This window comes from Quercus robur, chromosome 11 (genome assembly GCF_932294415.1).
Source record: "Quercus robur chromosome 11, dhQueRobu3.1, whole genome shotgun sequence".
In the NCBI taxonomy this organism is placed as follows: domain Eukaryota; kingdom Viridiplantae; phylum Streptophyta; class Magnoliopsida; order Fagales; family Fagaceae; genus Quercus; species Quercus robur.
In genome coordinates, this window is record NC_065544.1 from 17,735,674 (window position 1) to 17,749,823 (window position 14,150).

At 33.1% G+C, this 14,150-nt stretch overlaps 1 protein-coding gene across 1 annotated transcript in view; it reads right to left on the minus strand.

Annotated features, from left to right (window-relative positions):
• Positions 1 to 6,920: 6,920 nt before the first annotated feature.
• LOC126705510 (AAA-ATPase At3g50940-like) overlaps positions 6,921 to 14,150 on the minus strand; it is a 57,780-nt gene continuing 50,550 nt past the window's right edge. Inside the window, exons 2-3 of the mRNA XM_050404566.1 lie at positions 8,463 to 9,471; positions 6,921 to 7,852 (exon numbers count right to left, since the gene is read on the minus strand). Coding sequence (XP_050260523.1) covers positions 7,232 to 7,852; positions 8,463 to 9,428 — 1,587 coding nt within the window. The 5' untranslated portion in view covers positions 9,429 to 9,471 and the 3' untranslated portion in view covers positions 6,921 to 7,231. The remainder of the gene's footprint in view (positions 7,853 to 8,462; positions 9,472 to 14,150) is intronic.

The window sequence follows — 14,150 nt, forward strand, 5'->3', positions numbered from 1 at the left end:
TCCCCATAGGCTTGGGTCCGAGGACCATACAAGGCCTTGGTTCTGTCCAAAACTTGTAAGATATCTTTTTTGTACTTGGTTTCCCCATAGGCTTGGGTCCGAGGACCATACAAGGCCTTGGTTCTTTCCAAAACTTGTAAGATATCTTTTTTGTACTTGGTTTCCCCATAGGCTTGGGTCTGAGGACCATACAAGGCCTTGGTTCTGTCCAAAACTTGTAAGATATCTTTTTTGTACTTGGTTTCCCCATAGGCTTAGGTCCGAGGACCATACAAGGCCTTGGTTCTGTCCAAAACTTATGGTTTTTCTTTCGTGTACTTGGTTTCCCCATAGGCTTAAGTCCGAGGACCATGCAAGGCCTTGGTTCTGTCCAAAACTTTTTGGGTACTTATTTGCTTTTTACGCAGGTCAGCCCCTTGGCCATGACTGGGAGAGCTGACTTGAGGTCAGAAGCCCCTAGAGCTGCCCGTGCCGTTGGCACTACAGGATGTAAGCCCTGGCACCAGTTTATATCGGAGCGACAACTGCAAGTCACCGGAGATGGGAAAAACTCGCGAATCTCTGCTTGCTAGAGAGTTGACCCATGCGCCACCCGTGCCAATGCGCAAGCCTCCCCACAGACGGCGCTAATTGTAAGGACACGATTCTCAAACGGCCCAGCAATGACGTTGGACTCGCACGTGAAGGATCCCTCACAATAAGATTTGTAGAGAGTGGGCTTGAAAGGCTAGCGTTTGGTCACAGGGCGTAGGCCCAGACCGGACTTTAGGGAAACTCGGATAAGAAAAGGCTTCAGCCTGGATATCCAAGCTCTACAGCTTTGTAACTTGAGGAATTGGACTCCTCGGATCATGTCCGAGGAGCACTAATGTCTTTCTCCGGTTACCCGACGGTGGGTTTTTCGTGGTGGTGTACATATATTGTCCGGGCATTCTCATCCCTGGAGTTTTTCCCAAGAAGTGAGATGAGGGATCCCCACTTCGTTACCTTATGTTTCCTTTTATATTATCCTGCGTTTGCTGTCCTTCGTTCACGTGTAGGGTTAACTTTTCCAGGACTGACATTTGTCCTGTCAGTCTAATCCCAGAATTGGTGGGGATGGTAGATAAAGCCTAAGAATCCGGTTCTGTTAGGTGTATAGTCTTATCTGGGAAGGGTAATAAGGGTAACTTTCCCAAGATATTTTAGATCCTCTTACGGATTTGTTCTTATAGCTCTCTTTTACCCCTTTTGTCAAGGGAGCTTTAGGCTTGCCGAGGACTAAACCGTCCTCGGCTGCATATCTGGGCCATCCTCGGCCTTATACTTTTAAGCTTGGGCCATAACTTTTTTCAGCTTGGGCCTGCGGGCTCCCCATGAGCAAGTGGGCCTGGCCCATAAACTATTGGGCCCCACACATATGTAAATAGTTTTTTTTATTAATTTACTTAAAATTTGATAATAGAATAGATAATAAAAATAAATGAATATTTTACTTTTAAGTAATATAATGAATGCATATTGTGTGAAACTAAGGTATTATAAAATTCATATATATGACTTTTAAGTATTATAAAGTTCGTATTGTGTATTCAAAAGTTAAACCATCTTAGATATACACTACTTTCAGTTTCTTTAAGACTTCCTCTCTTTCTGTGTGTGTGTGTTAAAATGCTTAGTATTCTAGACCCCCCCCCCCCCCCCCCCCTCACCACCCACACACACACGCACATATATATTGAGCTTTAAGGCTCAATTAATCACCAACGTATATTTAAATAGAAAAATCTTAAATTTAATAATTAAAAACTATCCAAAACAGTAATTGAAATCAAATTTAAGTGGAAATCTCAATTCAATAATTAAGAACAATCTAAATTAATAAAAATTTAAAATAATGAAAATTTTACAAAAAAATTAATGACAAATTCAAATCCATTTAAGTTTAAAGCAAAGCTTTAAAATATTGTTTCATGATATTGGCAAAAAAAAATATACGAAAAAAAAGAATTTAAATCATCTTATGCATTCTAAATACAAACTTATTTATTGTACTCTTTTAATAAGTTATATATATATATATATATATATATCGGTAAATATGTTTATATCATGAATAAGTTTTTTTTTTCTTATATATAATTTTGAAAATTTTATTTTAAAATAATAAAAATGTTTAATTATCTTAACCCCACAAAAAAGTTACAAATTTTACTTCTTCAAGGTGAGCTTCAAATAGTCAACCAACTTGGTTCTTCAATTTTACAATTTCTTTTATTCTAAAAAAAATTCTCTTTAATTTATATTCATGGAAGAATATACATTACTGATTAAAACTCTTAAAATAAATATTGATAATCATAGTGAAATACCATATCAAAACCTCAAAAAAAAAAAAAAAAAAAAAAAAAAAAATAACTATCATAAACTTTATCAAAAAACACATGCAATAAAATCAATGCCTTACAAAGATTAAGAAAATTAAATACAAAAAAATGTTAATTCAAGAACCTAGTTTCAAATTATTAGGGAGACACCCTCTAGCAATATGTATACATTAAGCACATATAAACATAACCCGATTTTTTTTAGAAGAATATAACACAACTAAAAACCTATAAATAATAATTTAAATTTCATATTAGGAATATAATCAAAATTATTCATATTCTGAAATTAAGAAACTAATACAAATCATAAATTAAGATATAAATGTAGAAAAAGAACAAAGAATGTACCTATTTGCTTCCTCTATCACTTTGAGAGATTAAGTGTGAGTATGTAACGAAATCCTAAATCAATTATTGTAGAAGAGAACAAATGAGCCAAATTCATGAATTTAAATACGTTGTGAGAGAAGTTTTTATTAATTTTTTTGGAGTTAAAAAAATAGTTTAAACAAAATGAAAACAATTATAATGAAGAAAGAATGCTTACTTGAATGATCAATTGTCATAGGATTTAGGCATTTAGATATGGGAGTATACTTCTCTCCAGATATATATAGGTAGAGTTCCACTTGATATAGAATTTAAATCCTATTGGAACTAAAATTTCTAATCAGTATTGTGGGGCCCAATAATTTATGGGCCCGGCCCGCTTGCTTATGGGGAGTCCACAGGCCCAAGCCGAAGAAGGCCATGGCCCAAGCTCAAAGATAAGAAGCTCAAAATGGCACGGGAATACAGCCGAGGACAGCTTGGTCCTCGGCAGACCCAAAGTCTCATTGATGAAAGTGGCATACAGGCAAACACTAAAGATCAGAAAATATCTCAGGGAAGTTGTCCTTAATACCCTTCACTGATAAGACTCTGCACCTAACAGAACCTGATTTTTAGGCTTTATTAACCATCCCCAACAATTCTGGGATTAGATTGACGGGACAAATATCAATCCTGGAAAAGTTGACCCTACACGTGGACGGGGGACAGCAAACGTAGGCTAGTATAAAAGGAAAGGTAAACTAATTAGAAAAAGGGGGGGGGGGGGGGGCTCAGATCACTTCCTGGAAAAGACTCCAGGGATGAGAATGCCCGGATAATATATGTACACCACCACGAAAAACCCACCGCCGGGTAACCGGAGAAAGGCATTAGTGCTCCTCGGACATGATCCGAGGAGTCCAATCCCTCAAGTTACAAAGCTGTAGGGCTTGGATATCTAGGCTGAAACCTTTTCTTATCTGAGTTTCCCTAAAGTCCGGTCTGGCCCAACGCCCTGTGACCAAACGCTAGCCTTTCAAGCCCACTCTCTATAAATCTTATTATGAGGGATCCTTCACGTGCGAGCCCAACGTCCTTGTTGGGCCGTTTGAGAATCGTGTCCCTACAAGTATGTATTGTTATTATCCCATAAAAAAAGTGGAATACAAAAAGTTCAAACGAATAGAAATAAGGAAAAGTTGATGTACGTACGTTGTTTATAAAATTTTTTTACTTTATCCAAAAAAAGTTTGGTTAATTTTTTTTTTTTTTTTTTTACTTTATCCAAAAAATAGTTTGATAAATCAATATGAATACATAATGAACTTGGGTTGTTGCTTTTTTTTTCCTTTTTTTTTTTTTTTTTTTTTTTTTTTTTTTTTTTTTTTTTTTTTTTTTTCTATTGAACTGTATACTTGTGTAGTAATATAATTTAAGTAAAAATAAATAGTAAAGAATTTGGATGGTAATATTAATATTTTTAGTAACTTAGAAATTATAGATAAATTAATAATAAAAGGATTAGATGAAGAATTTGAATTGTAATCAAATTAAAATTTTATCAACTTAGAAATTATAGGAAAAGAAGATAAGGACAATAAAAAAATTTTTAATTTTTTTAAAAATCTAACAAAATTTCTACAATTTAGTGAAGTCACTTGGAGTAACCACGGCTTCTAAGTTTAACTTTTATTATATAGTATATAGTATATGATATATATATATATATATATATATATATATATAAGAGAAAGGTCGGCTTAGAACTGATTTCCTAATCCTAAACAAAAACAAACTTCGGCTCCCAGTATTACTAGGAGTCCGTTTGAACTTTGGATCAATGTTGTTATTTTTGTGTGTTGTGTTGTCCTTCCTTCTATTCTTTCTCTGTAATTTTATTTTCTTTGTTTTGTTTTTGTGAGCCCCACGTGACTAACAATATTTTCTTTTTCCTTTGTTTTTTAATATATATATTTTTTTCCATATTATTACTCTTAAAGTTAATCAAATTTCAATAAGAGCCTAAGCAACCCAGCAAGAATAAACTAAAAGAGAAAAAAAAAGTGTAGGTAATAAAAATAAAGACAATAATTTTTTTTTAGAAAATTCAAAACAATGGGAAAACTATATGCAAAGGATTCTAATAACCTTTGTCAGTTTAACAGGTTCGAAGGCAAAATCCATATTTAGTTTTTCAACAAATCTATACAATTTCATATTACATATAAATTAACCTCACTACAAGAATACATTCTCCACTCTAATGTACTTTGGAGATCATTCACCTTTCTTTTCAAAACACTATTGCATTCATTGTCTCAAGAATTTCAACAAATACTATAGCAACATCTATATCAATTCTAGGCATATAGGGCTGTAAATGAGCCAAGCTTTGCCGAGTAGTATATGTTTGAGCTTGACTCGTCAATAAAAATCAAATGCTCAAACTTGACTTGAGCTTGAGACAAGCCTAAAAACAATGTTTGAACTTGAGCTTGTGAGAATGCCAAAAAGCTTGAGTTCGGCTTGGCTTGGTTTGATTAATTAGTCAAATCAAGCTCAAGCTTAATATCAAGCTCAAACTCGAGCTCAAGTCAAGTTTTTTAATTTGAGATCCAAAAAATTACATCATCAAATGCTTATATCACCAAAAATCAAGTAAACAAATATACATACACATATATATATACTCATTTTATCATACTTCTAACACCCGTGATTAGAATTTTTTCAAATTACAACTTTACATAATTAAATCCATCCATCATCATTTATTGTCTATAGCTTGAGTAACTGTACAAAATACAATTTTTACATCTACATTTGTCATTCGTACAACTATAATTTTCACAAATCTAAATAAATTAACATTCCAAAACATATGTTTAATGTCATAATAATAAGTTTATTTAATAAACATATATTAAGCTATAAACGAGGTTAAGCTCAACATGTTTTGTATCAAGCCCTATTGTTCACGAACAATTTTTTTACTTGAGCTCGGCTTGTTTATTAAACAACACTAAAACTAAGGCTCAAGCTTGGCTTATTTGTAAACAAATGAACATGAACGAGCTTTTTATCGAGCCGAGTCCGAGTTGTTCATGAACGGCTTGGTTCGTTTACAGCCTTAAGGCATCTAATCTACACAAAAGCCAATAGCGACCACAAGAGCTCTCATGGTTGCAATTTCTTATTATTTTGCATTATTTAATAGTCATTATCCTTCAAGCCAACTGTATTGGAACAACATTGATCTTGGTCTGTAAAAGTACAAATCTGGACAAAGATAAGCACTTGGAAAAAAATGTTTACTAATTGATCCCAACTGAACCCAAGAAAGGAAGAAAAGAAAAAGATGATAAGAGATTTATTGGCTATCATGACTCAAACTAAAGTGAAAATCAATTTCAACATGCGTTGATCGAGCATGGCAACACGAGAGGTATATTGCCCCCATTAAAGTTACCCTTCATCCATTGCTTTGTTTTCAGTAACAATATTAGATTAACATTCGCATTTGGTTGTCTCCCTTGTTCCCAATATGAGCCCAAAGAGTGGAGTCCATATTGAATTTGAGTAGCCCATTGGCATCAGTGGCTGTAAATGGTATGCCTTTCATTTGTGAAGAGCACTTCCAAAAACTATAATCCAAATGGAACATTGAAAAAGACGTGGCATGTGTTGCCTTTTTTGACATGACATCCATTGATACTGTAAAGTCTTCAGACGAAAAGAATTTGAATTTTAATCTTACTTTACATATTTGAGTAATGCCAGTGTACACATGAAAGAAATTAAGTTATTATATTACAAAAAACCACCAATTTTTGATTTTTAATTTTTTTTTTTTTTAAACTTCAGGATCATCAAACAAATAAAATACAAAAGAAGGGAGAAGTGAAAGGGAAAGAGTCATATCACAACATATTATGTGATCAGTTCCTATTCTCTCGAAGTACAGTTACCAAATAACACTGATTTACATCTTTGGCTTGCATGTAGTTTTTTTCAAAGAACAGAAAATAACCTCCAAAGACTTCTATATGCTTTCTCACCAAAGCATTAAATGATTAAATACTAATTAATTATGAACATTCAATAGTGGTAGGACTGTAACTAGATGAGAGAGGGGAGGGTTGTTACACATAAAAAGAGTTAAGAGTCAACATTACCAGCAATAAAAGTAAATTGATCAGAGGCATATAGCAGCACACATAAAAAGCTTAATGCAAAATATCCATTCAACAAACATGTAATTCTTTTCTAAATCACCAAAGTCTCACACACATGCATGGTCACACAATTTGCACAAGTACATAATCAGATTCACAGCAGTGCAAACCCACACATTGACACGATGCATATTATTTCACAAAGAGAAGAAAAACACAGAAATGAGGGGAGGAACAAATAATGATCACCACCAGCAGGGAGTCACTCATGGTCACCCAGATGAAAAACTTAAATGCGATTTGACAAGTGCTAGAATGGCTTGGGAACATTACTAATTCCTTGAGAACACGAACCACCTCTTTTGAAATTACCCATCATTTATGATTCTTTTGGATATTTACTTGCACTACCTCTGCAGCCTTTGCATCCTCAAGTTTTTTTTGCTTGAAAAGTTTAACAAGTCCTTCAACATTGACATCAACATCAACAGAAGTATGATGAATCTTCAAAAGTTGCTCCGCCTCTGCAGCCTTTGCATTCTTAAGTTTTTCCTGCTCAAGAAATTTCACAAATCCTTCAACATCAACATCTGTATTATCATCACTCTTCAGAAGTTCCTTCAACTCTGCAGCCTTTGCTTTCTGAATTGTTTTTTCCTTGAGAAATTTGACTAGTCCTCCGAGAACAACATCAGTACCACCACTCTTTAAAAGTTCCTCTGCAATTTCAGCTGGGGTAACCTCTACATTCTCCAACAATCCTTCAATCTGTCTATAGAGTTGGTGGTCATCTTCGATATTAAGATAATTAGAAGCCAAAAGCTTGAACTCATCCATGGTGCAATATGACATGTGCACGTGCACATCCATGTGGCCTGGGCGCAATATAGCAGGATCAAGCCGGTCCTTATGATTGGTGGTGAACACAATAATTCGTTCATCTCCACAGCTCGACCATAATCCATCCATTATGTTCAATAAACCCGATTGTGTGAACTGAAAAAATAACTAAATACTATTAAATGAAATAATTAGATAATGTCATTTGTATCAGCTAGGATGATAATTGTAATGGTTGTTGACATGTTGTTGACATAGTGCATAGCATATGTACTCATTAAAAGTTATAATCAATACACAATACTCTTAACTTCCAGGGGTTTAAGAGATATGATTGGTATGCAATTTTTATTCCCATTTCTATTCTATTTCTCTGTTAAAATATACTACTAATTCAATTCTCAGACTCAAACCCAACAATACATGCATCCAATAGTAGGAAAAATTTTCTACCAGGATAAAAACTAATTAGACTCATTGAACTAAATATCTCGTTAAAATTATAGCCAAGTCTAATAAAAAGACGCTCATACACTTAGAATCATTATAACAATTTTTTTGTATTGAAAAAAATACTTTATATTGAAACTCATTGTACACATTTATAGTCAATTTCAATCTAATAAACATCAAATGTAAGACTCAATATACATCCAACTAAATCCATTCGCAGAAAAACTGTCTGAAGTGTATAATAGTTGACTATATATATATATATATATAGGAGTAATTGCAACTAAATTTTGTGAGAATAAAGAATGCTAACCGTGTAATGCCTCTTCTCTTTGTCATTGAACTTTGTACAACAATCTACATCCTCGATTACCAGTATTGAGCGATCAGTTGTTGAGAGCAATATACTTCTCAAGTCTTCATTTGAAAGCCCAGCGGTAAGGTTCAAATCGTAGATATTATACTTGACGTAATTAGCCATGGCAGCAATCAAGCTTGATTTACCAGTACCCGGTGGACCATAAAGCAAATACCCTCGCTTCCATGACTTGCCAACTTTCTGATATAAATCCTTCCCTCCAAGAAACCTGTCCAAATCATCCTTGAGCATCTCCTTCTTCTCTGGGTTCATTGCCAACTTCTCAAACGTAGCTGAATGTTCAAGATTAACATAACTCCAATTTACATTACGATCACTATCTTGTTCAGGATAAACCGCACGATCACGATTGTTTTCTTTACAGGTATAAATCCTTACCACCTTGTCTTCTTTCTGAATTCTCTCATAACGGTCTACTATATCATCTAAATAAGAGTCTAGCACATCCATTTCGTATCCCTTGTCAAAGGAAAGCTCAAAATATTTCTTAGTAGGACTGTAATGATACTCTCCTTTTTCTGTACGTAACTTCCATTTGAGTTTAATTTCTCTAAAGTAGTCAATAACCTCTACATCCTTTATGATATCAATTGTTGATTCCGTTTGCCTATCTTCTTTGCTTACCTTGAAGCGTTTTGGTTTTGTTGAATCAGAAATCAGGGTATGTAGGTGGGCTTTGGCAGCTTCATAGATTTGGTTGCTTTTGAGTTCACCTTTCTCTTCAATGACGACAGTGATGTGAGGCGTGCAGAATCTAGCGAGCCACATTTGAAAGGTGGAGACGAGATAATTGCTGACTGCAGAAGGTATGCGTTCTTTTACAAAGGGACTTAGTACAATCACAACAGCAGCAGTGAAAAATGGTGCCAATGATTTAAGCATCTCCATGAAACTAAACATGGTTTGAGGGTATGGGTGTCCACCAATCACCTCTTCCAAAATCCTGTAAAAATGAGAAGAGTGTGGTCAATGATACAACTTTTTTATGGCTGGAGGGCTGCGATATAGGAGTTTGGACACCAAGTATTTCTTGGTTTTGTTTATGCAATCTGGTTAAAATTATGAAAGTTTTGAGTCACTTCATGAAGAGGACATCTGCCATAAATTTGTTGGGATAAATCTCCATCTATATATGTAAATAAAATTTAAATATAAACTGAAGCAAAAAAATAAATAAATAATCACGCAAGAGCAGCAAGAAAATTAATCACACAAGTTTGAAAACCCTCTAATTAATATATAGGGAACAATTTACTATAATAGAATAGAGAATGCAATGCTCAAGTTTATGCCCAAAACTTAAGTTCACAATAAATTTGAAAAATACAATAATACCTCTAGAAACCCAGTGACACCAAGATCGCAACAAGATCTTCAATCTGAACAAAGCTCTGTTTTTTTGTTTTATTTATTTATTTATTTATTTTTAAGATCTTCACACAGCTTAATTTCACTCTCTGCACGTTTCTCTCTATTACACCCCTTTTTATAAACCCAGCTGCATCACTATTCCTGAGATTTTCTCACAAAGCTAAGGCAATTGATGAGAAACTTCGCATGGTAGAGTAAGATTCAAATGTGTGGCTGAGAGCAAAAAATCTGGTAGAGAATAATTAGTAGTTAAGTAACAGTGACACAGGGGCGGCTCTACATAAAGTACAGGGTGGTCCCTGACTTGGAAAAAAAATTATTATGTATAATTTTTAAAAATTTATGATTTTTGTTATCTTTAAAAAAATTTTGTGACCACCCTAAATTTTTATTAGGCCCAACATAATTAAATTTTGATCAAAATTTAGCAACAAGTTTGGTTGTAAACTAAGACTACAACTCTATTCAATATTTTTTTATTAAATGTGAATTTTAACAAATTCACAATTTAATTACATTTTCTTCTTAGATCCTCCATACTTACAAAATTTCAAGAAGATAAAAGATCAATAGTTATGTCGTCAATCAAATATTTAAATTTCAAGTATTTGCAATCTAAAATTATACATAAAAAATAATTTTATGAATCAAATAGTAAATAAGATCCGATTGGCATGAAATTTCGACGTGTTTTAAGAACATAAAAAACATGCAATTCATCAATTAGATTTTCAAAATATGTAATAATGTTAATTCGAGTGACTACAACTAAGTTTGTAATCAAATTTTGTTATTAAACTTTGATCCCCTTAATAATATATTAAGTTATTACAAATAGAAAGAACAAGTCCAAGAAAATTTTTATTTAACTAAACTTTTGAAGAGACTTAGTTTGCAACATTAATAACGAGATTATCATATAACGATTTCAAAATAATAAAAATTATAGAAAGAAATGGTAAGATTTTATATATTTGTGTGTATATTTTTTTCCTCAAGAAGTTCTCTTTTTATTAAATTTTGTTTAATTTAAGTTTTTTAATACTCCCCCTCAAACAAATTTTCTGAAGCCGCCAATGCAGTGACATGTAATTAGTAGTTAAGAAAATGAGATATAATTACCGTTTATAGTTGGTGATTAACAAAGAAATGAGAATTGGTGTCGGGTGACCACAAAGTTGACTCTTTTTTCTGTTTGTTTCAGCATTAACGTTTTCTGGAAAATTGTTCATTTTTCAAAGAGCATTTTCTAGAAAACTGTCTTATTTTCCAGTGTTTGGTAATGACCTTAAAAATGCGCTTGAGAATGTTTTCTGGTGTTTGGTATGCAATTTTTCTAAAATATTTCTTGTATAATTTAAAACATGTATATTATGTAAACTAACTAATGTAATCATTATAAATAAAAAACCAAGAATGAATTTGGTTTTCATACTAATTAATCTAAAATTTTGACAATAGATACAATCAAAATTAATTAGTTGTCAAATTTCATGATCTCTACCACTCATCTTGCTCATATATATAGACAGTAACGTACGTACACACACACACATATCAACCATTTGTCTACTATGGTCAACCACAAGTTTTCAATATTACTCTAAATTATGTATTTACATAATGTACTGCATAATATATCATCACTACATAGTATCTGCCAACAAAAAATGTATTTGTCAACAAATGCAATTCTCCTAAACAATTATCATTCATTATATAACAATATTATTAGTCTACGGTAAAGATTGTCTCATGTAAAAGAAATTTAGAGCAATATAGTTACTATGTTTAAAATTTTCATCTTTTACTTCTTTCATTCTTTCTTCTTCTTCTTCTTCTTCTATTATTATTATTATTATTATTATTATTGAACTTTATGTACGAAAAAGAAGTAACTTCTGCCTGGAATCCATCAAACCGAAAATTTCTTAGAGAAAAAAGAAAATCGAGCTTGAAATTCAAAGCAAAGAATTGGGATTTTGGTAGAGAGGAATGAAATAATTACCGCTGAAAATTTGTTCTCCTTTGCAAGTTGGAACTATTGATCGATCAGTGAAATAAAGAAAAATCTAATCAGAGAATTGTGTTACAGAGGGGAAGAGAAACATGGAGAAAAGAGATAAGAGAGACAGTTAAAGAGAGAGATCTATGGGAAGAGGAGAGACCAGAGTTAGTGACGGTAAGGGTGTGAGGAGAGAAAAAGCAAAGGGAAGAGAGAAAAAGTAAGAAAACTTACCATGAGAGAGAGAAGGCACCAAAAAATTATATTTCCCACGGTTATAGATGAAGATAATATTTATAGAAGATGCAACGCATGAGAGAAAGATTGTTTTCCAAAAAAAAATTTTGGAAAACAGCTTATAGAAAATAAAAGTTTTCTGTTGATCAAAGATAGTTTTCTATTGACCAGATTTTTTTTGTGTTACCAAACACTGAAAAATATGGAAAACTATCTTTACAGAAAGTTTTCCAGCGAAACAACGAGGAAGAGTGTGAAAACTGGGAAGTTTAAAGGAAATAACAGAGAAACTTTCATGTAGTTTTGAGTCACATTCAATTGAAATGCGAAGCCAAGAGCAAAATAATATTTGACCTGATTATTGACTCCGGCTCCTCTCCAGTCTTGAAGTCTCCCGTTCTCTCCCATTTTAAAACTGAAGAAGGACACGTGGCAAAAACAAAATCCAAAGGTTACAAAGAAGCCACCTGAGCATCATAGGCACCGAAATCAAAGCTTGCTGGAGAAGAAGGGTAAAACAAGACAATGGATTAGGAAATTAAAAAGAGCAAAAGATCTTTTTAACATAAATAATACTCACTGCCAATGTTACCACAAAATCAGTCATCTGATTATTTGTACATCAGGCTCATTGATATGAGCACAAATCCAGTCTGGGCTGGACTAGTTAGCAAGGAAGACGACCGGTACAGAGTACAGACACGTTGGTGCTTTGTGTCGGCTTAAATACCGGCCGTTCCGGGGGGGATATATACCGGGTTTCGGCCGGAAATTAGATACCGGGCCGGAACAAAAAGCTATCGATCTTAACGCAGGCAGTAACCCAGAAACGCTGTCGATTAACATTCAACGTTCTCCTCTTCACACCGATCTGGGGAATCTTCATCTTGGCCTCACAGTGGTCTGGCGGTGACCGGCGTTCATTGTGGCAGCAAAACATGGTTGAATGCCTGATCTGAGAGAGAGATCAGATCTGAAAATGTGTGTTGACTGATGGAAAGAGAAATAGTATCTCACATTAGAGAGAAATCTGAAAATAAGCGGTGGAAAACTGGGAACGGAAATAAATATCTAAGACAAATGAAAAAGGGTTATTAATATGTAAATAAATAAATAAGTGATATAAATAGTAAATTAGATAAAAACTAATAAATTTTTTTTTATATTAACTATTTATAAAAATATTATAAAATAATTAATAACTGTATTATGTATACACAAAAACTTAATAGTAAGTCACGTGAAACGACAAAGAGAGGCACATAAGTTTAAATTACGTTGGCAGACCAAATTTACCTAATATCACAATTTTAGCAAACTTTTAGGAGAAATTCACTGTCAAAAAGTTACTCGTATTTACGGTAGCACATTTTTTGAATTCAAAATTGACAAACTCAAGTTTCAGCCAGCATGCTAAGCAGGAGAGTTTATATTGCTTAGAACTTAAGTTTGAATTAAACTTGAGTCTCAAAAATATGTTACATAAGTAAATAATTCTGTTCGAGTGCTTTTTTTTCCTCCTAATATTTTGCTTAAATTGTGCAATTTGACAAATTTGGCCGTGTTGTTGTGAAGTGAGAGGGCGATACACACCCAAACATAATATCCATAAATCCATCACAGGCTTATTTCAATAAAATATAAAATTATAAATGGGTAGGGCACAAAAACCAAATCTCAAATGATACCCATGTTCTTAAAAAAAAAAAAAAAAAAAAAAAAAAGTGATATCCATGTTTTTTTGATGAATAAGTGATACCCACGTTATAGATTCATATATGTGTTCATTTAATAATGACAATTAATATACTAACATAGGATTGAAAATAATCCTAGCTTTATTATGCATATCTATAAATATTCATAATCACACATGCATGGTATTCATTGTAGCAACTTGAAGCATAAGAACTATGAAATAAAAAGGGATTTAGAAATTATTCTTTAGGGTAAGCTTGGATTTGACAAAGGATTATTTTATTTGAAAAGTTTCTAGAATGATTGGGAGA